The sequence below is a fragment of the Clarias gariepinus genome, chromosome 21 (genome assembly GCF_024256425.1).
Source record: "Clarias gariepinus isolate MV-2021 ecotype Netherlands chromosome 21, CGAR_prim_01v2, whole genome shotgun sequence".
In the NCBI taxonomy this organism is placed as follows: domain Eukaryota; kingdom Metazoa; phylum Chordata; class Actinopteri; order Siluriformes; family Clariidae; genus Clarias; species Clarias gariepinus.
Window position 1 is genome coordinate 7,832,322 of NC_071120.1, and position 24,632 is coordinate 7,856,953.

The 24,632-nt window shown below is 41.0% G+C and overlaps 1 protein-coding gene across 1 annotated transcript in view; it reads right to left on the reverse strand.

The window, feature by feature from the left end:
* Nucleotides 1–24,232, reverse strand: part of tacr1a (tachykinin receptor 1a) — a 37,450-nt gene extending 13,218 nt beyond the window's left edge. The window contains exons 1-2 of the mRNA XM_053481656.1: nucleotides 23,681–24,232; nucleotides 8,306–8,500 (exon numbers count right to left, since the gene is read on the reverse strand). Coding sequence (XP_053337631.1) covers nucleotides 8,306–8,500; nucleotides 23,681–24,081 — 596 coding nt within the window. The 5' untranslated portion in view covers nucleotides 24,082–24,232. The remainder of the gene's footprint in view (nucleotides 1–8,305; nucleotides 8,501–23,680) is intronic.
* Between the last annotated feature and the right edge of the window lie 400 nt (nucleotides 24,233–24,632).

A 24,632-nucleotide genomic window follows, 5' to 3' on the forward strand; every position in this document is an offset into this window, starting at 1 on the left:
GCTGATTCCAAACTGCTTGTATATGTGTGTGTGTGTGTGTCTGTGTATGTGTGTGTGTGTGTGTGCTAGTGATGAGTCATCATGAACCATTCGTTCTTTTAGAATGAGTCTTTAACGTGAGAACGAGTAGTATTAGAAAGTGATTCGTTAATTTTCTACTGGGTGCTCGTATACAAAGCATCGCGAAACCTCCGTGGGTTACGTACAGGAAACAGAAATGAGTAGTTACCTCTGAGTCTTTGGTCCGAATGGTTCGTTCTTTTGTCACGTGACTCCCATAGACGCTATGCAGTGAGATTGATTCAAAAGAATGAATGACTCTGACCAGAAGATATAAGAGGTGAGCTACTCATTCTTTTTATTATAATATGTCCTTAGCTGCATTTTAATATTTTTATTACTGGAACTATAGCCAAAATTTGTGTATGTAGACGTATTAGGGGTCTGTTTATTAAAATTGAAAAAATGTTACATTTTATTTTATTTCTGGTCAAAAGAACGAAATTACCTAAATGACTCAAAAAAAGATTCGTTTATTTTGATGAACGAGATTCAAAGAACCGAGTCACTAAAATGATTCAATCTTTCCATCACTAGTGTGTTGTGGCGCCGCCCTGGACCTTACGTAGGATAAGTGGGATATATCGATGAACATTCAGCTTAATATTCCAGGATTGTTGGAAATCTTTAATTACTCAGATGTTTGGGTTGAAATTTGAATCGAATTGACGGCCAGGTCAGTGTGTCCCTGTTTTCATGGACTGCATTAGTATTCCTCGGAAGTCTAATCTTAAACTAAACTTGAAACTGAATGATGGCGAGCTATAACTGCAAGACGGGGAGAAATGTGCACCATGGATGTTTTGATGGAACATATTTCGGGGACAGATCCTACCACAGCCCAAAATAAAATTCACACCTTTTTTTTCCCTCCTCTACTCCGATCGGCCAGGACATGTTTTGTGTCAGATGTTCACTTCTTTAGTTTTGCACTGGCGCTACAATGTGACAGGCAAGAGACGCTGGTAGCTTCATTTAAGCTTTATGAATGGCTTGTTAATGAGTCTGGCATCTGGTAAAAAAAAAAAAAAAAAAAAAAAAAAACAGTACGGTGCACCATCTCCAGCACCACAAACGAGATCCAAGCATATTTTTTTGGCCGCTGATCCCTTTCCCACTCTTTCATATTTCATATTGGATATCAGGGTAATAATAATGCTCAGGGCATCTGCAGAAGACATTGTTTCATTCTGATCTCCCTGAGCGAACGGTAAAAGCATTCCCCCATGCACAAAACCCAAACTCACTGCTCTGCGTGACCCCAGACCCAGCCCTGTCTGAGCTGTGCATAGCGAGGGCTTAAATAAAATCAACTTCTGATATGATATGACGAAGGCACAAGAAAGAATTTATGAGCTGTGTGCCAGATGTAATGAGGTTCTGGACTCGTATGGAAGGAAGCAGAAAAATACATTTCAGGGTTCAAACAAATATGTGCAGCTTTCTGAAATGGGGTTGAAAGCAGGATGAGGACCATTAGACATACTTACACACCGTTTATTAAATACATTTGTGCTGTACCTGCACTAATCGGCCGTATTATTAGGTAAACCTAATCTTTTGCATCTTGTCTCTACTGCATCCATCAAGTGCGAGATACATTTCTATTTCTATGGATTCTCTTACACTCCAGATCTGCTTGATTTACCCCTGTGTGGGGGATGAAGGCTTAAGACTTATCCAGGAAGGCTTAGGGCACGAGGCAGGGTACACCCTGGATAGGGTGCCAATCCATCGCAGGGCACACACACACACACACATATACACACACTCACACACTGCAGGCAGTTTGAGAATTAAAATCAGCCTAATATGCATGTCTTTGGACTGTTGGAGGAAACTAAAGTATCCGGGGAAACCAGCCAACCAAACATGAAAAGAAATATGCAAACTCAATAAAAGGTCTGGAGTAATTTGTATTCCTTTGTGGATTTTCTTTTGGGATGCTTTCTTTCAAGACTTTTCTTTTAAGTGTTCAACTGAAATAAATAAGCAATAAACTTGACAGTGTAATATGTACAGTATATGAAGTCACTATGACAATTTTATGAAGTCTTTTAAGCCTCCCCTTACTGAACTTGAACCCACGACCCTGGAGGTGCAAGGCGACAGCGCTAACCACTACCCCACCGTGCCTCCACCATGCACATCCTAAAGATAAGAACTTCCTCAAAATGACCTAAACCCAAAATCCCATTAAGATACTGTAGGCAGCAAACTTCTTATCCCAGGACTCTTATTCACTGCACATCCCCTCCAACACACTTACTACTGTTTGACTTTAAAGATCAGTATTCAATTGTAAATGGTTTATAATGGCACTATCCAGTGCCACTTAGAAGAGGATGGGTTCCAGTTTGAGTCTGGTTCCTGTCAAGGTTTCTTCCTCACATCTTGTCTCCGAGGGATTTCCTCAGCACTCTTGCCTCTGGTTTCGCTCATTAGGGATCTAATGCATAAATAGTTATTTCAAGCACGCCTCTTTATATGAAGTTATATCTTTAAAAATACAGGATTTTGCTGAGATTTATAAAACTACAGATGTTCTGTCTGGCAAATATTACGCATTAGGACAGTGCAAGTCAGAAATGATGGCGATCCAAAGTGCCAGAAGTTATTCAGTACTCCTTTCCAAATGAGAAGGATTGCATGCAAATGGATGCGATGCGGTCAAAATCAGGCAGGTGCGCATCGCTGCCTCTGTGTATCCCAGCCCACCAGGAGGGGGAGGAGGGTTATTTATGGTAATTTGCAAAAATCAACGCGGAGACAAGCGGGAACAGCGTAGTCTAGCATGAGGAAAGAGCTTGATTTGCATGCCGCAATCCTTCACTTTTGCTCTAAGAGAGAGAGAGAGAGAAAGAGAGAGAGAGAGAGGGAGAAAGAGAGAGAGGGAGCATAAAAAGAAGACATAATGCACAGCGAGAGAAAGGGGGGGGAATAGACGACACATGGTGAGAGGGTGTGAAAGACTGGAAGTGACGAAGAAGTTGAGAGTAAAGAAAAAAGCCATTGAGTTACACTAGCTAGACTGGGTGCGAGACATCTGTGAGGCGAAAGTGCCGGCAGATGCGCTGCCAGTGAATCTAAATGTCTCGAACCGGGCTCGGTGTCTTCATGCATATAACCGTGACGATAAGTTCATGTGTGAAATTTCAGCTTGGCTTGGCCGTATATTTAGCGATAGAAAGTGGATATATATATATAAAGCATTTGTTTGTGAATGTGTATAGACTATGCAGTCAGCCTGTCTCTCTCTCACTCTCTCTCTCTCTTGCACATGAATGGAAGAGTGAGTGTAAGATGACACCGGGCATAATGAAAGAAGACTAGTATTGCCTCTACGGCTCCAAGAATGCTGCACCGCGTCTGAAATGACACCCCACTCGCAGTCCCTAGGACACAATTCTGGGTTCGAGTAATGTTGGTCACAGATGACTCATAAGTGCTGCAAATAAATCTAAGGAATGGGCTGTTGTCTATTTACAGAAGTAATAGTTAAATGATTAAAAAAAATCTAATAGAATTTTTTTTTTGTAAATTCAGTGTATAAAGCATTAGTAGTGGGGAAAAATTAAGTTAAAATGGATGCATCTTATTTATAATCATAGACTAATTAATGGTTTAATGGTTAATGTGCCAAGGGTTTGCCCTGGTGGCAATTACATCTCAGTTAATTCCCCAGAAAGCATAATCAGTCCCACTCTCTGGGTGGGATAGCTTTCTTCTTAGGCAATTCTAAAAGCTGGCCAGACGATGCTCTACTTGAGAGTGTACATCTGCCCCTATAATGCATTTCTATTCACTGGCTAATTCTCATCACAGACAGATTCAAAGTGACAGAGCAAAGTCCTAATCCTGCCACAGCACTCTTTTCAGTCACATAGTAACAATGTCCGGAAGGCTAGTGCACTTCTGTAATTCAAACAGAGAATACCCAGGATGCACTGTGTAATTTGCTGAAGAGTGTGGCGGCAGTGTACAGTATGTCAGACGGTACGCGGTGTTCTGGCGCGCTCGGCGTGTTATCTGCTCTTCCCTCCGACGATGTTCAAGGTGCAGAAACATGATCACTTCCAGATTTCGAGAATAACAGTGTAGTTATTATTCTTTTAGACCCTGTCATTTGTATGCGGCCCAACCGACTGCAAACCTCTAATCGCGCACAGTCATTATGCGAGTGCAGGTTTCACACATTTCATCCCACCTCCACTTTCCATCCTCTGTGATCCCAGACGAACCAGACATTACGCTTTCATTATTAAAATAATAAGCGCCGCAGCCGCACGGACATGATCTGGGCTAATTCGCGTCGCATCTCCTATTGTGCACGCGGCACATTGCCAAGCGCAAGACAATGATGCGGAGCGTTAAGTGCTCATTGTGCGCTGGTTTCGAGTAGGTGAGGTCCGTCTCTTAGGTTGGGGAGGTGTGTTTAAAAGCAGCATTGCTCCTTTGTTCCTGTTGCCCAAAGCCTCTCTGAAATGCTGCTTCAATTCTGGCTTTTATCCACTAAGTGAGAGCTACACAGAGAAAAGAGTGAGAGGGCCATTGCTTTGCTCTGGCTCAAGGCGTTTTTCACGCTGCAGTTAGAGCTCAGTATACTGAATGTTGTTTTTCAGATACAGACGGCTTCTTATTTGAATCTGATTTCTCCTGAATAAGAAGAGCGGAGCCTGGCAGCTCTATTTCAGTAGGTGTGGAAAGCACGGAGACGACCGAGAGCGTGATGCGGAGAGGGAGAGATCACATGAGAAAGACAGAAAAAGCCTGGGGTGAAGAAACAGAGAGTGAAAGAGAGAAAAAGGTGTTCTGAGGGTGAAAGACTACGGCAGCAGAAATGCACCGACTAACACAGGCGGTTCTAACTTGATTCCTGAAGGACCGGAAAACAAGCAGAGTTTGGTGATATCCTTGCTCAAAGACACCAAATTCTAATTAGATCAGGAAAATCACCAGACTGTGCTGAACTCTGGCCCTGCAGCTCTCGGGCAAGGCGCCCCTGCTTATTGGATCGGAAGAATAGTACATGACAAGGGGGATGTGAAAAGAAAGTGAAACGATATAAATGCTAATGAAATCCCTTGATCATGCCTGCCAGAGCATCTTGTGAATCCCCCGGTTAGGCTGCCTCGTTCGAGGCCTTAGCACTTTGAGACGGGAAAAGTATTCAGGGCTCAACTCGGACGCACACGCTGCATGACAATGGTGAGGACGAGAATGCTGGCGTATTTTTCTCTGAATGAGAACGTGGTCGAGAGCGCCCGCAGGGTGGTAGACGGCTCAGCTGGGAACCTGAAGCGCAGTTTGTGGTATCCATCTAAACAAAGGCATTTTCAGAACAGCTAGGTCTTCGTCAGCAGATATGCAAATGGAGAATAGAAAGAAAAAACAAGAAGAAGGATGGAATAAGAGAAAAGTCAGTTCCAAACCCTATCACTCAGTCTGGTTTTATCCAAGGCAGATTTCTCGATGTAAAAACCTTATTGGACTCGCATGTCATTTTTCAACATTTGTCATGGTGAACTAAGTGTCCCCGTGACCACTCTCGAGAACAGCCGGCTTCTTTTCTCCTTTTGATTCAGACGCACTCTGGTGCTGTTTGTTCTGCTCAGATCAAAGCCAACAGCCATGAAATTACATTGTGTCTTCGAATGAACCCAAATGCGGCCAGGTGGACTAAAGCAGAAACAGAGGAGCATCTGTTATACCATGCTCACAGAGTCTAGACACGTGTTTTGAGTGACTATCTTTCTAAGAGGTAAAGATTCAAGAAAAGTAGTAGGCCACTTCCCTAATTAGACCAGAGAACATGGAGGGCAATTACACCTACATTAATATTGTACGAAATTGCAAAGAACGTTTTAAATTACTCATTGATCATAAAAGTCACCATTACAGAACGGTTTGATTATTGTTCTGCATCAAATATGGTTAATAGTAAAATTAAGATCATTACCATACACAGAGAATGTGATGAGAACTTACAGGATTGGGACTGAACAGCTGTGTGTCCATAAAATAAAAACACTTGTTAGTGAGACTCATCAGAAAGCAGGCTTTAGTTTTCTAGGCGGCATAAAACTTGGACTTTAGAGCAACAGAAAAAGGTCATGTGATCTGACTGATGAGCTGAGCTTGACCTTATTCCAAAGCGATGGGCAGATCAGGGTAAAAAGGGAAGCGCAATGCACAATGCATGGGGATGTTATGCGCCCCTGGGACTTCAAAGGCAAGGACTGAATATTGTTTCATCACCGATTCAAGGACAATAAGCTGCTCAAGAGAATTAGGCTTCTGTGCTCGACTTTAGGGCCCTGGTTCCCAGCCTGTAAAGACTCCCAGCCGCCGGATGTTGTTGAACGTTGGACTCCCGTTTGCAGCCTCAGCCAAGGAAAGACAGCAAGGGGAACCGTTTTAAGGAGCATGCAGGAGCCGCTGCCCACGCGGGACTACTCCGCCATCGCTTGCCAGCCTCATGCCCACCTGCCAGCTGAACACTGCCTCTATACCTGCACATGGACACCCTCAGTAATTTCCTCCGTTTTCCTTTTCGCTCCTCTGTAAACCTTTTCCTTTTCCTAATTGTTTGAAATAAAATGATCCTTTTCCCGTGAAACCTTAGAATACGAGTACGTCCCGTACTCATGCCTGTGGTGCCGCCGAGCGCAAGATCTTCCTATTTTTTTAAATAAATTCTTAATTTTTTTAAAAAAATGAGAATCACAATAATGAGACAATGTGCCATTTGCAGAGGTGTCCACCTTGGCTACAGAAAGTAAAAGTCCTGCCACATATTTGTTCCATCCATTAACTAAAACAGCTGATACTAATTAGGGCTCTTTAGTGTGATGGGCAAAAAAAGATTTTCACCTGTTTTGGGTACACATACAAATTCAAATTTTTATTTGCCACATACACAAACATACACTGTACGAAATGTAGTGAAATGCATTAAAATGCATACATGGCATATGTTGGCTTAATACTTTTGGCCACCACTGTATTATCTCACACACGTGCACGCACGCCAGAGGTGGAAGGTAACCGAGAACATTTATTTCATTACTGCATTTAAGTACGTATTTTACATATCTAAGTTTAGCTCAGTGGATAAGCTGTTGGACTGTGGATCTAAAGGTCTCAGGTTCAAACCTCACCATTACCAAGTTGCCACTCTTGGCTACTGTATAATGAGAAAAACACTCTGGATAAGGGCGTCTGCCAAATGCTGTAAATGTTAGCATGAATTTCACAATCTGCTGATGTTATGAGTAACTGCATGACTTGCTGTTGCTTTGAGACCTGCCTAATAGTGCAACAGGTGTTTACAGTCAGGAAGCAGAGAGATATGAAACAGGCTACTGTGAGCTAAGTGTAACTTTTAACACTTCCTTCAATTTGTAGTTGAGCACCTTTGTACTTTAACTCAAGTACACATGTTAATGGAACACTTCTACTCTTACTTGAGTAATAATTGCTTTAGGAAATCACCTAAAGATGGCACCATTCCCACTTATACAAACATGGCACAGTTTATCCACTGCAGTTAAGCTAAAACTCTGAATCTGTCCTTTCTCTTTTTCCGTCCCTATACAGAAGCTTTCTTTCCTTCTTACACCATTATTGTATGTATAAGTATACTGCTGTTTTTGTTCCTTTACTGTCAAAATAAATTAGCTTTGGCAATACCATTTCTTATGATGGTCATGCCAGTGAAGCCTACCGCACATATAAAAACAGCCAGTCAGTTTACCTGGATTATTCTTCTTTGAGATTGCCGAGAAGGCTAAATATTTCTTTATAACCAAAACCTTTCTTGACATCTGGGCGTTTGCGTCTGCCAGTTTTGTGTGCAGCACTTAATTCTTCACGCTCCCCTCCCTCGGACGCTCAGTGCAAGTAAAAATTCTGCTCTTTAGTTCTCTAAGTCCGTCTGATGCTTTGCTATAAAACACCAGGACCTCAAGGTATTCAGGGCTAAGCTTAAAATATTGGACCTCATGAGGCTGCTGGTTTGCACTGACAAAATTATAACTACAAATTAAGATTCACAAATCCCAGTACCTTCAGCTTTCTCAAGGGTGCTTTGAGTGGTTAATGGTTCTAGCTTAGTTACTTGAGACCCAATTAAAGAAGAATTCCTAAAGAAGAATTACTGGTTAGTTAAGAGTCAGAAAAAATAGCAGACTCCAATTGAATCAAAATATCTTTCCTTTAGCCAACCAACTTTGATCATTCTTACATTTTGCGAAAGTCCATGATGGTGTATTCAGGCCAATCGATGTAACAGACGATGCGCCCGGGCAGCTGGTCCACGTCGGAGTAGTAGTACTGCGGGAAGGCAAGCAGGAAAGCAAGCACCCAGATCACGCCGATGATCACTTTGGTCTGCGTGGACGAGAGCCGCTGCTTCAGAGGGTGGATGATGGCCATGTATCTGTGGAAAGCAACAAAAGCGCACTATTCAGCTTCAGATAATCACTTAAGTGCCATTAAATTGCTGTGATATAAGAAATGCATCAACAGACTTTTTGTAGCATTTCCGAAACTTCTTCTTTAAAAGACTATCCCATTTAAATAATGATAATAATAATAATAATTGCCTCAGAAACTTTAGAAATATTGTCACCCTGTAGGAAAAACATTAACGAGCACTCATTAACTCACTCATCGTCTATACTGATTTATCCCATATTCATGGTTGCGGGGGGCCTGGAGCCTATCACAGGAGACCTAGGACATGATGCGACGTACACCCTGGACAGGGGACCGATTCAGAGCAGGAAACACATACACACGCTTATTCACACACTATGGCCAATTGGGGCAAATCTGCATGTCTTTGGACTGTGGGAGAAAACTGGAAGACCCACCAAGCACAGGGAGAACATGCAAACTCCATGCACACAGCCCGAGGCAGGAATCGAACCCGGATCCTGAAGGTGCAAGATGGCAGTCCTATCCACTAGAGCACCATGCAGCCTAGTTAATGAGCCATGTCTGCAACTTTATGGTTTATGTGTAGTTTATTGTCATGGCTGTTAATAAAATGCTAAATGCATTTTTAATCATATTCCGGTTTTAAAAGAACATTTTGCCTGAATTTATTTCTAGTACCACCTTGCATAATTTCGCCTGGTATGTTTATGATACATTTTTAGATTTCAAGATTTCCAGCTGTTAGAGTGAAAAAAAAAATCATCCTACTCTATTTTACTGAGGTATGGCAATAATCCACGGTGTTGGATTTTGAGTTTTACCTTAATGTTATTTCGATACAGTGTGATCGAACGATTTTGTCTGCTAACGTAATACATATCGATTGATGCGACTCAATATTTAGCCAAAGATCACCTCGTGTGAGACAAATCCCCCTCTTGCACTGACTCTCACAGCATGTCTGGTTTACACATAATGCAGAGACGTAGGTGCAGAGCTGTGAGCCTGCTGTGCTTTGTTGCTCTTCCGTTTTTGTCAAATGAAGTCTTACGCATCAAGATGAAGAGGTTCTGACGTTTACTATGAAACGAGGAACTAGGTTCTAACATACGAATGCCGTTGATTTACAGCTGTCAGAGATGCTGTAATAGAAAATTAATCAACACCTTGTGTATATATACATATAAAAAAATGCAACACCCATGACGGTATGGATATCCACACCATGTGGAACGGAAACACCCTGTCCTCTTTATGCCATCTAAAAGATTGAAGGAAACTAATTAAATGTGGCCCTTTTTATTTGAATGACCTACAACACATTGAATTCTTTTCACTACTTAGGTCTCTTTAGGCAAAAAACACCCAATGACCTTTCATGCTGCAACGCCTCACTGGTCAAAGAAACCTGTGCAAAGATCTGAATATATAAGATACATCAGCCTTGTAGTTAGTCTCACTGCCAAGTGTACAATTGCAGACTAAAGCTTATCTGTTACGCTGCACAAAATGTTGGCTACCTTCTACCCTGTGCGGCGGTATGACACAATCATCCGTAAATTCCTAAAAATAATCTTCTCATGTTTTCCTTTTCTCCTTGGGCTTGTTACCAATACACAAACATAATAATTTTGTACCATGATATCCTGGCATACGAACACGCCACCTCTCGAATTTCTGCCTTAAAAGCTGAAATCTTGCAAGAAATTTCCTCTGCGTACAAGCGAATGAACCGAGCGCTGTGTACGTTGCGCGTACGTCCGAGACCTTTATTTGGCTTTTAGATTAATGCTCCAGCCCAGTAGGTGGCAGTACCATACTAAAAACATATAAACTCAAGAAGAAGAAGAAAACTGATACGCGATGAAAATGAGAGTACATTGCAGAAGATCGTTTAAATGTTTATTTTGGACCATTTAAGGTTAACCAATTAATAGAAAATGTGTGAATTCCAAATCGAAAACTGTCCAACAAAAGATAGATTTATTTATATAATCAATTGAATCGCACGGTTCTAATTGTAAAATTTCAACCATGAAACTTGAAGGTACAGATGTTTCAGAGCATTTCAGGCTTTCTGTATGTTATACTTCACACTCATCTTAAAATGGATTCAAATTCGTTTTTTCTTTCATTATTCTATAAAATATACTCCACTTTTTTTGGTTATTTATTGAAAGACAAAGTCTGAAATTTCCCATTTACATAAGTAAGTGCATCGTGCTCTTATCAAGAGTCCTTGAGATGCTTTTACAAATTGATTGTGATGTTAGTCCACTTGTGCCTAATTGAGTTCACTGGCCATAAAGGCACACACCTGTCTATAAGCTGTTACCACTAATGGTGTAGGTCAGAGTGAAGACAAAGCCATGAGGTTAAGAGAGTTATCTGTGGACCTGTAAAACCCTATTGTGTCAAGACCCAGATCTTTGGAAGGGTACAAGAACAGTTCTGCAGCCCTGAAAGTGCACAATCATTCTCCATTCTTCTCAAATGATTGAGAACAACCAATAGCCTTGCCGTAGATCTGGCCACCCAGCCAGACTGGGTAATCAGGGATTAAGAAAGGGTCTTGGACAGACAGCTAAGCAAAAACCCAAGGGTCACTATAAATGAGATCCTGAGTGATTTGTGTAGGTGAGAGAAGGTCAACCATCACTGCGACACTCCACCATTTAGGCCTCGATTGTGGAGTGGCCAGAGAGAAGCTATTCTTCACTAAATGACACATGACAGCCTGCTCTGAGTTTGCTTAAAAGGCCCCTGATGGAATCTCAGGCCATGATGTTTTTCTCTGACTGGGGCTGGGAGAGTAGTCAGTATAAAAAATGAAAAAAAATAAAAAATAAAGAGCTATCCTGTGTGAAAACAAGACCATGACCCAAAGCATACCACCAAGAAAACACAGGAGGGGCTTCAGAACAACTCTGAGAAAGTCCTGGGTGTGGAACAGCCCGAGTCTGGAACTGAACATAACAGCGCATCTCTAAAGAGACATAAGAACACCTGTTTCGTTTCCACCTGGGCGATTCTGCCAAGAAGGATGGAAGAAACTTCCAAAAGAAAGGTGGGCCAAGCCTGTAGCCTCATTCACAAGCAGTCATTGCTGCCAAAAGTGTTTTAGCTGAGTACTAAGTGATGGGTCTAAATAATTATGTGAATGGGATATCTCAGTCTTTATTATTATTATTATTATTTTTAATTAAGATAAGTGTAAAACATAACCGAATAGGGAAAACTTGGAAGGGTCTGAAAACTTTCTGTCAAGTCCTCATCGTCTATACCGCTTTATCCTGTATACAGACTGGCGGGAGGCCTGGAGCCTATCCCTGGAGACTTAGGGTACCCTGGACAAAGTGCTGATCCAGCACACACTCACATGCTCATTTACACACTAGGGACAGATTGGGAATGAAAGCGGCTTGTCTTTGGATTGTTGGAGGAAACCGATGTACCCAGAGGAAACCCTATAAGCACAAGGAGAACATACAAACTCTCCACACACAGAACCGAATCGAACCGGAGCCTGAAGGTACAAGGCAACAGTGCTAACCACTGCACCACAGTGCCACCTCCTATAATCCCTTACACATAGAACTAACAGGTCTTCAGATTTTCCCATTCAGATTGTTCAAATAATTCACATGCAGTTCTCGTCCAATGTAATACTGTATGGCTTAAAAGCAGGAGACGATTTACAAATGAAAAATAATAAGACTTGATGTGATGATGTATGTCTATAGATTACTCTGGAAGTACCCTTGATGGAACCACTTAGGCGACAAGGCGAAGTACAGCTTGGCCCTCTTATGTCTGAGGTTTTTGTTCATGTAAGCGTATGATTAACCCTAAAGGACCAACCGTACTCCAGCCATAACCATCGCAGCGACGCGTCTTATTTTATTAAAAGAAATCAGCTGAAACGCAGGGACGTTCTCGCTCTCAGCCTGACCCTTCGAACCATGTCCCTGTGCTTTCTATTCATTTCCTCTCATTTCTGTCATCGCGAGCGTCCTATTACTGCACTGAGACCGAGTGTCTCTGTAGAAAATAGGAAAAAAAGAAGAAAAAAAAACATACACTGATACACTGGATCTAGAAGCTTGCTTGGGGCGAAATTTTTTTATTTATTTTAAATTTTTTTCCAAAGTAGACGGGAAGATCATTTGATGCTTCGCTTGAACCCAAGAGCTTCAATTATCTTAAAAATACAACGAGAGCTAATTAGGCACTTTGAATGCTTAATACATAGAATAATTTGCAAATCATACATTTCCTCGTTCCTTAATATTCAGATTGTTTTTATTCCTAGCTTTTCTCATGAATAATGCATGACCTGTCTCGCCCTGATTCGCAGATTACCTTAAATGCCCCCTAAAATAATTTATGCATGCTTTTTTTTTTTTTTTTTTGTCGCAGGAAACAATTCCTGCTGTTCCATGCCATGGATGATCACTTATATCAAATTGAACAGCAATGAACGGCTAATTAGAAGCCTTTTAAACACTCTAAAATGCTTTATGCGTGCTTTTCATCAAAGATTTTTTTTTCTGTAAGCATGAAAAAGCCTCGACATGCAGGAAAGGGAACCAGGCTTTTCACAAATCAGGAGCAGAATGGAATAAACTGGTCTGCTTTGGAAACACAGAGGCATACATTAAGATGATTTGTGAGCGCTGATGCTTCATCTGGGGCTTTAAAGCTTTAATTAGAAAGCACACATCAACAGCGGCGCGGAGGTTTTGTCTTTGCGAATGCGCCGCGGTTTCAGGTGCCAACACGGTGTCTGGAAAGCAGGCACGAGCGTACGCAAGCGATTCGTATCTCCAAATATCAGGAGAAAGAAGAGATATTTATTTACCTCTTGCCAATATCCCTGATTATCCCAAGTCTGAAGGGAATAATAGAAAACTAATAGCCACCAGGTTTGTGCTGTGCAAAGTGCAAAACTTGTTAATTACAGTATTTAGTATTTCAAGCAGCGCTCGCATTAACGACAAGCACTTGTCATATTGATCCGGGTCCAAGCACGACGCGACGCACCAGACCCCCTGCTTCCCCCCTGTCGCCAGGATTATATGAGAGTACGAAAGCCAGAGCATCTGGTTTGGTGTTTAAAGCAGAAACTGTCTGTCTTCGCCTCGAGATTTCAACAAGACGCTCTGTGTCTTTCATATCTCAAGGATACGCGGGTCTATAAACAGTCCATATTTTGGTAGGGAATGGAAAAAGAAACGAGTTCTAAAGGATTCAATTGATGAGGTTTTTTAAGAAGGCACAAGAAGTTTTCTTCATTACACAGAGAAGGGTTTAAGGGTGGGGTGGTAGGACAAACCAAGATTCGAATTATTTCTCGTCCTAGTACAGGGACATGGACTTTAGTTTAGATTTAGTTTAGTGGCTCTCTAGAGTAACTGGGTGGAATGATAAATATGTGCACCCTCATCCTACCCTCATGGAAGCGTTAGTGATTTATTTTCTTTCGGTTTTTACATCTTGTCTGTCACCCTAATGAGGACGGGTTCCCTGTTGAGTTTGGTTCCTCTTAAGGTTTCTTCCTATTGACATCTCAGGGAGTTTTTCCTTGCCGTCATCACCCTCGTCTTGCTCATCTGGGACTATCTAATCAACAATTAACAATTTAACAATACAAATAAAATTGAATTCGATTGAATTGAATATTCTCTCTACGTCTTCTCCACTTTTTTATGACGATCTTCACTGTGTTTCCTGGTCAAACGGTTTAAACATGATCTAATCTAATAAGATTCTACTCTGTAATCCATTGTAGCAGATCATGGTTTAGTTTTTTTAAACACTGTTGGGTTGCGTAAACTTTTATGCACTTTACATATTAACAAACAAATATCCCTAAAGGGGAACAAAACTGGTCTACTTGAGCTCAGATGGAGGTCTGAAACTCCTTTGTTTTTGGCGCACGTCGCTCGTTAATAAAAAGTTCAGCGAGACCGCTTTGTTTTTCGAAACGCTCCAAGAATCATTATTACTGTCGGCAGGCCTCGCGGACCTCGGCGTAGGAATGCAGGAGACATCTGGAGAGAAATGCGGCCGAGCTTTACGACTCTGAGAGAATCTAGCCGAGGGTGAGAGGCTCTGCTCATGGCTCTCTGACAGTCCTGAGATTTAACATCACTGAAGTGGAGACGAGGTCTGAAGACACGCCTGTCCACGAACGTGCAGTCTTTGGAGTGTCCTCTTTCTGAATGTCTGTCCGTCTCTCTGTGAATTAGCACAACTTAAACAACACAGGTTCCTTGCTTAATTTCTATTAGCATTTATTTATTCATTTTCCCTCTTTTTAACATTTACACCATCTATTACTTTCTTTCTTTCTTCTGTGAAATCTATTTTCTCCAGTTAATAGTTTTTCCATTCTCGTTTTATGTTTTAATGTTAAGAATATTTTCTTTTCCTACTTTGCCCTTTTTCCACTTTTGGTTTTCTTTCTTTTTGACATATTCTTTCTTTCTTTCATTGTTTCCATTCCCCTCCCTTTTGTCATTTTTCTTTCTTTTTTTCAATTCTCTTCCTTCTTTTTTTCCACTCACTCTCTGCCTTATTTCTTTTATTTGTTCTTTTCATCCACTCTATTCCCTTTGCCTATTTACTCTTGAATTCTTTTTTCCATTCATCCCTCCTTTTTCTTCCCCTTTTTCACCATATCAATGATTTAATGATTCTTTTCTTTGTTCATTTTCTTTGTTTTTTTTTAGCAGGTTGAGTTGTTATTACACTGTGAGTATGTTACTATAGAAACAACACACTGTTAGAATAAGTGTGTAATTATAAATGTGAGATTTGATCTGCTGTCAGAACTGAGTACTGCGCAGAATTGTGATGTGTATAAACACGAGCCAACACCGCTGTAGTCATTTAATTGATGCCTTACACTGGTAATGTTACTAGTCCTACTTTAGGAGGTCAACTAACAGCAGTAAATATGGCAATAACTTCAGCATAAAACAGTACTGAACTGAACACAGACCCTTCACTTTTCACAGTGGATTCCCCCCATTACGATGAACAGCTTGGAGATGTCCCAGTCAGAAGTTCGTCCAGATCCCGGTGTAATATTCTGAGCTTAACACCGAACACTGGTGTAAACACTGATTTGACTCATGTCCTAATATAGAATCACTTTAAGCTCAATTCATCTTGACTACGGCTTCACCGCTGACACCACAAAAAAGCAGCGGCTTGGACACGGGATTATAGAGGAGACAGGAGTGAATTAATGGCCACACAGAGACACGCCGGCTCCCATGTGGGGTGTAACACAAACACCCTCTCAGACCATCTGCCCACAGGGGCTTCTCTTCCTCATTCTTTGTTTTTTTCTTCTCTTCAGGTGTTCCACTAGATGTTCCAGTCCCTGTGCAACTTGTTCTGCACTTACTGTTCTGCTCACGGTTCTTTCTTTTGGTTCATTCGTTGTTTCACCCCCTTTTCTTTCTTTCTTTCTTTCTTTCTTTCTTTCTTTCTTTCTTTCTGTCTTTCATTTAATTCTCTCTATTGTGCTATATTTCCTCATCTTTTCATTTGTTGTTCTACTCCCTGTTCTACTCCCAGGTTTTACTCAGTTTTACTCCCAGTTCCACTCCCTGTTCTACTCTCAGTTCTACTCCCTGTTCTACATTTCCACTCACTGTTTTGCTCTCAGTTCCGTTCCGAATTCCACTCGCTGTTCTTCTCCCTCTTTTACTTGCTCTAGTTCCAGTTCCATTCTCTATTCCACTCCCAATTCCACTCGCTGTTCCACTGCTTTTTTCCAAAGACAAGGCCAAATCCGGCCCACATCATCATAACATTTGGCGCACACAAACCTGGAATAAAGGTTCATTAATAATCTTCAGTAGCTCAACATTCTAACGCTATCCAGAAATCACAGCAGCTTCATAGTGTAGTGACACTGAGCGAACGCTTCTCCTGCCGCTTAATACTTACTTAGGAGTAGCGCAATAAACAACTGTGTGTATGCGCACTCTGGTTTCCACCACAGCTGGCTTGATCGCGGTCTAAAACAGGTTCAATTATCTTCAATTCAATTCAATTTTATTTATATAGCGCTTTTAACAATGGTTGTTGTCTCAAAGCAGCTTCATAAAAATTAAAAGTAAATTTGAAACGAAAATTTATGGAAGTGTGTATGTGTGAAAAAAATGTGTCTAAATAATAATGAGATGAATGAATGAAATGTCTCTGATGAGCAAGCCAAGAGTGACGGCGACAGTGGCAAGGAAAAACTCCCTGAGATGGCAATAGGAAAAAACCTTGAGAGGAACCAGACTCAACAGGGAACCCATCCTCATCTGGGTGATAACAGATAGAGATGATATAACATCATGTGTGTTATGCAGCTGAAAGTTCAATATAACAAAAGTTATTTAAATTAACATGAAGTCCAGTTCAGCATAGGGATGAGTCAGTAGTTGCAGAGGGCAGATGGGGTCTGGATCACTGGGAGCACAGGAGCAGGATGTGTAGCTCCAACCATCATGAAGCCGAATCCAGCTGGAGCTGGTCCTTCTCTGGATGCCTCATACCCAATGAAAATAAACCAAATAAATTCAAATGGAGCCAAGCCAAACCAAGACAAACTGGACAAAACCAATTCAAACCAAACTACACCTACCCAAACTCAGGGAACACAAACCTAGCCAAACCAAACTGAGGGAAACTAAACCAAACCAAACCAAACCAAACCAAACTGAGGGAAACCAAACCAAACCAAACTGAGGGAAACTAAACCAAACCAAACTGAGGGAAACCAAACCAAACCAAACCAAACCAAACTGAGGGAAACTAAACCAAACCAAACTGAGGGAAACTAAACCAAACCAAGCCAAAATGAAACAAATAAAGCCAAATTAAGCCCAATAAACCCAAAACAAACCAGACCAAACCGCAAAATCAAAGCAAAACCAAAGCAAAACCAAATATTTTAATCTTTCCTTTTTTTTCCTTACATCTTTTCCCTCACTCTTGGGAAAATTTTATTTTTTCAATAAAATTTGTCTTATTTCTTTCTTTGCAGTCTAGTTGGTTTTACATTCCTATCTTTTTTTTTTTATCATTCTTTCTTTCTTTTAAACATTATTGCTTTGTTTTGTATTACAATTTCCTATTTTGCCCTCAAGCTTCAGTTTCCATCCACCCTTCTTTCTGTCTTTTTCCATGATTTCATTTCAGTCATTTAAACATCCCATGATGTTTTAATTAAAATCACTAAAGATGCCCAGCAGCATTAATTAACACACTCGTGTCCAGATCACTCACTAGACATTTTGGAAATTCTCTCTCTCTCTCTCTCTCTCTCTCTACAGTATATATATATATATATAGATAGATATATAGATATATAGATATATATATACACTGGCACTCCTTGATAAATAACAGATTTTGATGATTTTTTAATTGAAAAGATGTTAACACAATCTATATTGAAAATAAAATAAAATACACAATATTTTCAATAAATATTGATGCTTAGTTACTTAGTTATGTCATAAATAGAACAAATACAAAAAACTGTGCGACAGTTTGGGCACCCTACACAATCAGTACTTCGTAACACCTCCTCTGGCAGATATCTAATCTTATAAACACTTTTTATAGCCAGCTAAAAGTCTTTCAGTTCTTGTACTTGGGATTTTCTCTCATTCTTCCTTACAAAAGGCGTCTAGTTCTGTAATATTCTTTGGTCGTCTTCTTGCATGCACAGCTCTTTTAAGATCTCCCCACAAATTTTTAATGATATTAAAATCAGGGGACTGTGATGGCCATTCCAAAACCTTCAGCTTGCGTCTCTTAAAGTATTCCATAGTGGATTTCGAGGTATGTTTAGGATCATTGTCCTGTTAAAAAAGCCCTCCTCTTTTCAGTTTCAGCTTTTTTACATATGGTGTGATTCCAGAATTCGCTGGTATTTAGTGGAATCCATTCTGTGCAATGTTTCCTGTGCCACTGGGTGCAACACAACCCTAATGCATGATAGATCCACCCCCATGCTTAATAATTGGCAAAGTGTTCTTATCATGAAATGCTGCTCCTTTTTTTTCCAAACATTTTCAGCATCCTTTGCTGATTGTGGCCAAAGAGTTTTATTTTAACTTCATCAGTCCACAGCACTTGTTTCCAAAATGCATCAGGCTTCTGTAGATGTTCTGTTGCATACTTCTGACGTTGGATTTTATGATGGAGATGCAGGTAAGGTTTTCTTCTGCTGACTCTTCCATGAAGGTCTTGTGGAATGGTGCACCACCACTCCTGAGTCTGCTAAATCTTCCTTCAGGTTTTTGCAGTCAATTGGGGGGTTTTGATTTGTCTTTCTGATCAGTATACGAGCAGTTCTCTCAGAGAGTTTTTTTGGTCTTCCAGATCTCATCTTGCCCTAAACTATCATCTCTTAATTACATTTCTCACTGTGGAAACTGCAAGCTGACACCGCCTTGCTATCTTCTTATAGCCTTCTCCTGCATTGTGGGCATCAATAACTTTGATTTCGGAGTCTTACACAGCTGCTTAGAGGAACCCATGGTTGTTGAGTGTCCGCAACTGTGTGCATAAGGTTTAAAGAGTCAAAGTATTTGTAAAGCTTTGGTATTGGCATTTACTAAAGACAGCATCAGATCTAACGAGCTGATTAAGGTCTGAAACCTTGTTAAAAAAGTCTGAGACTCTGGAACTCTTTGGGTGCCCAAACTTTTGCACAGTACCATAATAATGTTTTTATTTTTGTTTATTTTATGGCATAAGAAGTACCTATGGATCAATGTTTGCTGAAAATAATGTGCATTTTTTTTTCATTTCCAGGAGAGACCTTGTTAACATGTTATCAATAAAAAAAAATCTCCAAAAAAAATTATCAAGGGGTGCCCAAACTTTTGCATAAGACTGTATGTATGTAGATAGATAGATACATCTGTACATACATACACACTATATATTATAACAACGCTGTTTCAATGTGTTTCCTGTGAGGACCACTCACTCTGACGAGAACATCGTCTCACACAGTCATCAGGCATTACGGTGATAAATTACCCGACTGTCATGAAAGCAACTACAGAGAAGATTTAAAACTGCTTTTAAACTGCACCCTGCCCTCGTTTCCTCTCTAACGCCAAACTGATTGGGTCTTTGTAAGTGACCTGCCGAGCCGAGCGTAACAAAAGTGTCACAGGGAAGGAGTGTATGAGATTTATGGATCACTTTATGCACGATTCGCTGGTTGACATAATCATCATCATCATCATCATCATCATTGTCAAAATTGTGCACAACAGCCAACGCAGTACAGTACAGATACCAATAATAAATATTATAATATATTAGAAATTATAAACTTATAACACTTTAAAAGAAGAAATTCAGAAATTAAATATATATTACATTTTATAAATAATTAAGTAAAATAAAAAGTATAAATACTTAAAATGAATAATAATAATAATAATAATAATAATAAGTTATGGGTAAAAATATGAGGGTAAATAAACAGAGAGAGAGAGAGGAGTGTGATGAACAAGGGAGTGATGAGGATGAATAAACAGATTGATATAGAGAGGAGTGTGATGAGTAAGGGAGTGATGAAGGTAAATAAACAGAGTGAGAGATGAGTGAGATGAGTAAGGGAGTGATGAGGATGAATAAACAGAGTGAGAGAGAAGAGTGTGATGAGTAAGGTAGTGATGAAGGTGAATAAACAAAGTGAGAGAGGAGTGTGATGAGTAAGGGAGTGATGAAGGTGAATAAACAGAGTGATATAGAGAGGAGTGTTATGAGTAAAGGAGTGATGAAGGTGAATAAACAGAGTGATATAGAGAGGAGTGTGATGAGTGAGGGAGTGATAAAGGTGAATAAACAGAGTGAGAGATGAGTGTGATGAGTAAGGGAGTGATGAAGGTGAATAAACAGAGTGAGAGAGAAGAGTGTGATGAGTAAGGGAGTGATGAAGGTGAATAAACAGAGTGAGAGAGAAGAGTGTGATGAGTAAGGGAGTGATGAAGGTGAATAAACAGAGTGATATAGAGAGGAGTGTGATGAGTAAGGGAGTGATGAAGGTGAATAAACAGAGTGAGAGAGAAGAGTGTGATGAGTATGGGAGTGATGAAGGTGAATAAACAGAGTGATATAGAGAGGAGTGTGATGAGTAAGGGAGTGATGAAGGTGAATAAACAGAGTGATATAGAGAGGAGTGTGATGAGTAAGGGAGTGATAAAGGTGAATAAACAGAGTGAGAGAGAAGAGTGTGATGAGTAAGGGAGTGATGAAGGTGAATAAACAGAGTGATATAGAGAGGAGTGTGATGAGTAAGGGAGTGATGAAGGTGAATAAACAGAGTGAGAGAGAAGAGTGTGATGAGTATGGGAGTGATGAAGGTGAATAAACAGAGTGATATAGAGAGGAGTGTGATGAGTAAGGGAGTGATGAAGGTGAATAAACAGAGTGATATAGAGAGGAGTGTGATGAGTAAGGGAGTGATGAAGGTGAATAAACAGAGTGATATATAGAGGAGTGTGATGAGTAAGGGAGTGATGAAGGTGAATAAACAGAGTGATATATAGAGGAGTGTGATGAGTAAGGGAGTGATGAAGGTGAATAAACAGAGTGAGAGAGAAGAGTGTGATGAGTAAGGGAGTGATGAAGGTGAATAAACAGAGTGATATAGAGAGGAGTGTGATGAGTAAGGAAGTGATGAAGGTGAATAAACAGAGTGATATAGAGAGGAGTGTGATGAGTAAGGGAGTGATGAAGGTGAATAAACAGAGTGAGAGAGAAGAGTGTGATGAGTATGGGAGTGATGAAGGTGAATAAACAGAGTGATATAGAGAGGAGTGTGATGAGTAAGGGAGTGATGAAGGTGAATAAACAGAGTGATATAGAGAGGAGTGTTATGAGTAAAGGAGTGATGAAGGTGAATAAACAGAGTGATATAGAGAGGAGTGTGATGAGTGAGGGAGTGATAAAGGTGAATAAACAGAGTGAGAGATGAGTGTGATGAGTAAGGGAGTGATGAAGGTGAATAAACAGAGTGAGAGAGAAGAGTGTGATGAGTAAGGGAGTGATGAAGGTGAATAAACAGAGTGAGAGAGAAGAGTGTGATGAGTAAGGGAGTGATGAAGGTGAATAAACAGAGTGATATAGAGAGGAGTGTGATGAGTAAGGGAGTGATGAAGGTGAATAAACAGAGTGAGAGAGAAGAGTGTGATGAGTATGGGAGTGATGAAGGTGAATAAACAGAGTGATATAGAGAGGAGTGTGATGAGTAAGGGAGTGATGAAGGTGAATAAACAGAGTGATATAGAGAGGAGTGTGATGAGTAAGGGAGTGATGAAGGTGAATAAACAGAGTGATATAGAGGAGTGTGATGAGTAAGGGAGTGATGAAGGTGAATAAACAGAGTGAGAGAGAAGAGTGTGATGAGTAAGGGAGTGATGAAGGTGAATAAACAGAGTGATATAGAGAGGAGTGTGATGAGTAAGGAAGTGATGAAGGTGAATAAACAGAGTGATATATAGAGGAGTGTGATGAGTAAGGGAGTGATGAGGATGAATTAACAGAGTGAGAGAGAAGAGTGTGATGAGTAAGGAAGTGATGAAGGTGAATAAACAGAGTGATATAGAGAGGAGTGTGATGAGTAAGGGAGTGATGAAGGTGAATAAACAGAGTGAGAGAGAAGAGTGTGATGAGTATGGGAGTGATGAAGGTGAATAAACAGAGTGATATAGAGAGGAGTGTGATGAGTAAGGGAGTGATGAAGGTGAATAAACAGAGTGATATAGAGAGGAGTGTTATGAGTAAAGGAGTGATGAAGGTGAATAAACAGAGTGATATAGAGAGGAGTGTGATGAGTGAGGGAGTGATAAAGGTGAATAAACAGAGTGAGAGATGAGTGTGATGAGTAAGGGAGTGATGAAGGTGAATAAACAGAGTGAGAGAGAAGAGTGTGATGAGTAAGGGAGTGATGAAGGTGAATAAACAGAGTGAGAGAGAAGAGTGTGATGAGTAAGGGAGTGATGAAGGTGAATAAACAGAGTGATATAGAGAGGAGTGTGATGAGTAAGGGAGTGATGAAGGTGAATAAACAGAGTGAGAGAGAAGAGTGTGATGAGTATGGGAGTGATGAAGGTGAATAAACAGAGTGATATAGAGAGGAGTGTGATGAGTAAGGGAGTGATGAAGGTGAATAAACAGAGTGATATAGAGGAGTGTGATGAGTAAGGGAGTGATGAAGGTGAATAAACAGAGTGATATAGAGGAGTGTGATGAGTAAGGGAGTGATGAAGGTGAATAAACAGAGTGAGAGAGAAGAGTGTGATGAGTAAGGGAGTGATGAAGGTGAATAAACAGAGTGATATAGAGAGGAGTGTGATGAGTAAGGGAGTGATGAAGGTGAATAAACAGAGTGAGAGAGAAGAGTGTGATGAGTATGGGAGTGATGAAGGTGAATAAACAGAGTGATATAGAGAGGAGTGTGATGAGTAAGGGAGTGATGAAGGTGAATAAACAGAGTGATATAGAGAGGAGTGTGATGAGTAAGGGAGTGATGAAGGTGAATAAACAGAGTGATATAGAGGAGTGTGATGAGTAAGGGAGTGATGAAGGTGAATAAACAGAGTGAGAGAGAAGAGTGTGATGAGTAAGGGAGTGATGAAGGTGAATAAACAGAGTGATATAGAGAGGAGTGTGATGAGTAAGGAAGTGATGAAGGTGAATAAACAGAGTGATATATAGAGGAGTGTGATGAGTAAGGGAGTGATGAGGATGAATTAACAGAGTGAGAGAGAAGAGTGTGATGAGTAAGGAAGTGATGAAGGTGAATAAACAGAGTGATATAGAGAGGAGTGTGATGAGTAAGGGAGTGATGAAGGTGAATAAACAGAGTGAGAGAGAAGAGTGTGATGAGTAAGGAAGTGATGAAGGTGAATAAACAGAGTGATATAGAGAGGAGTGTGATGAGTAAGGGAGTGATGAAGGTGAATAAACAGAGTGATATAGAGAGGAGTGTGATGATTAAGGGAATAACAAGAGTGAATAAATCCAGTGAGTAAGATAGGAGTGTTAAGGGTGTATGTGTGTGTGCGCGCGCGCATGTGTGTGTGTTGAGGGTTAGCAGGTTATCAGAGGGGGGGTGAGAACTTGGATGCCCGACCTGTCCACGGCGATGGCGGTCATGGAGCAGATGCTGGCGAACACGGCGGCGATGGGGAAGAAGTTGTGGAAGCGGCAGTATCCCGGGCCGAAGTACCACTCGTTGTGCACCGCGTACACGAAGTTGACGACGGTGTTGAAGGCGGACATGGACGCCTCTGCGAACGCCAGGTTGACCAAGAAGTAGTTGGTGACGGTGCGCATCCTCTTGTGCGCCACGATGATCCATATGACCGTCACGTTGCCGACCACGGCCACCAGCACGATGGCGCTGTACGCGAGCGCCCAGAGCGCGATGCGCCACGCAGGCTGCGTGAACTGGTTCCAGTACTGCGAGTCCGTGCCGTTGGTCTCCGCGCTCCAGTTCCCCGGCGAGTCTGTGTACGCGAACAGCGGGTCCATCTTCACTGCTGTCACCGATCGCTGGTTATTTGTTTTATTTGTGTGTTTTTTTTTTTTTTAATCGAGCGTGCTCGAGCGGAGCGATCGCGCAAACCCCGCGCGCCAAGAAGTTGTGCGGGGTTCCATGGCGCCGCGCGTGCGAAGACAAGACTTTGGCGCGCGCTCCTGGCTCTCCGCGTTAGGACTTTTTGTGCCGCGAGCTCGTGTTGACTGATATTAAGCTCGAGCGCAGGCACGCACATACGCACGCACGCACATGCTCGCGCGCTCACGTGCTCTCTCTCTCTCTCTCTTTACGCGCGAGATATTAACAGCAATATCACTAGTGTTAGTTAGCAACTAGCAGTTTGTAGAAATAAACTGAAATGAGCTTTAATGTAATCAGTGATGTTATTATTTCAGGTTCAAGCCCACATACATGTATGTCACAAAGATGAACCTATTTTTTTAAATGTAATTTAATAAACTTTTATTTTGTTTGCTGTGACAACATTGGTTTCCACTGGACTGGTGTTATGAAATTATTGCTAAATATTGAGAAAATGTACAAC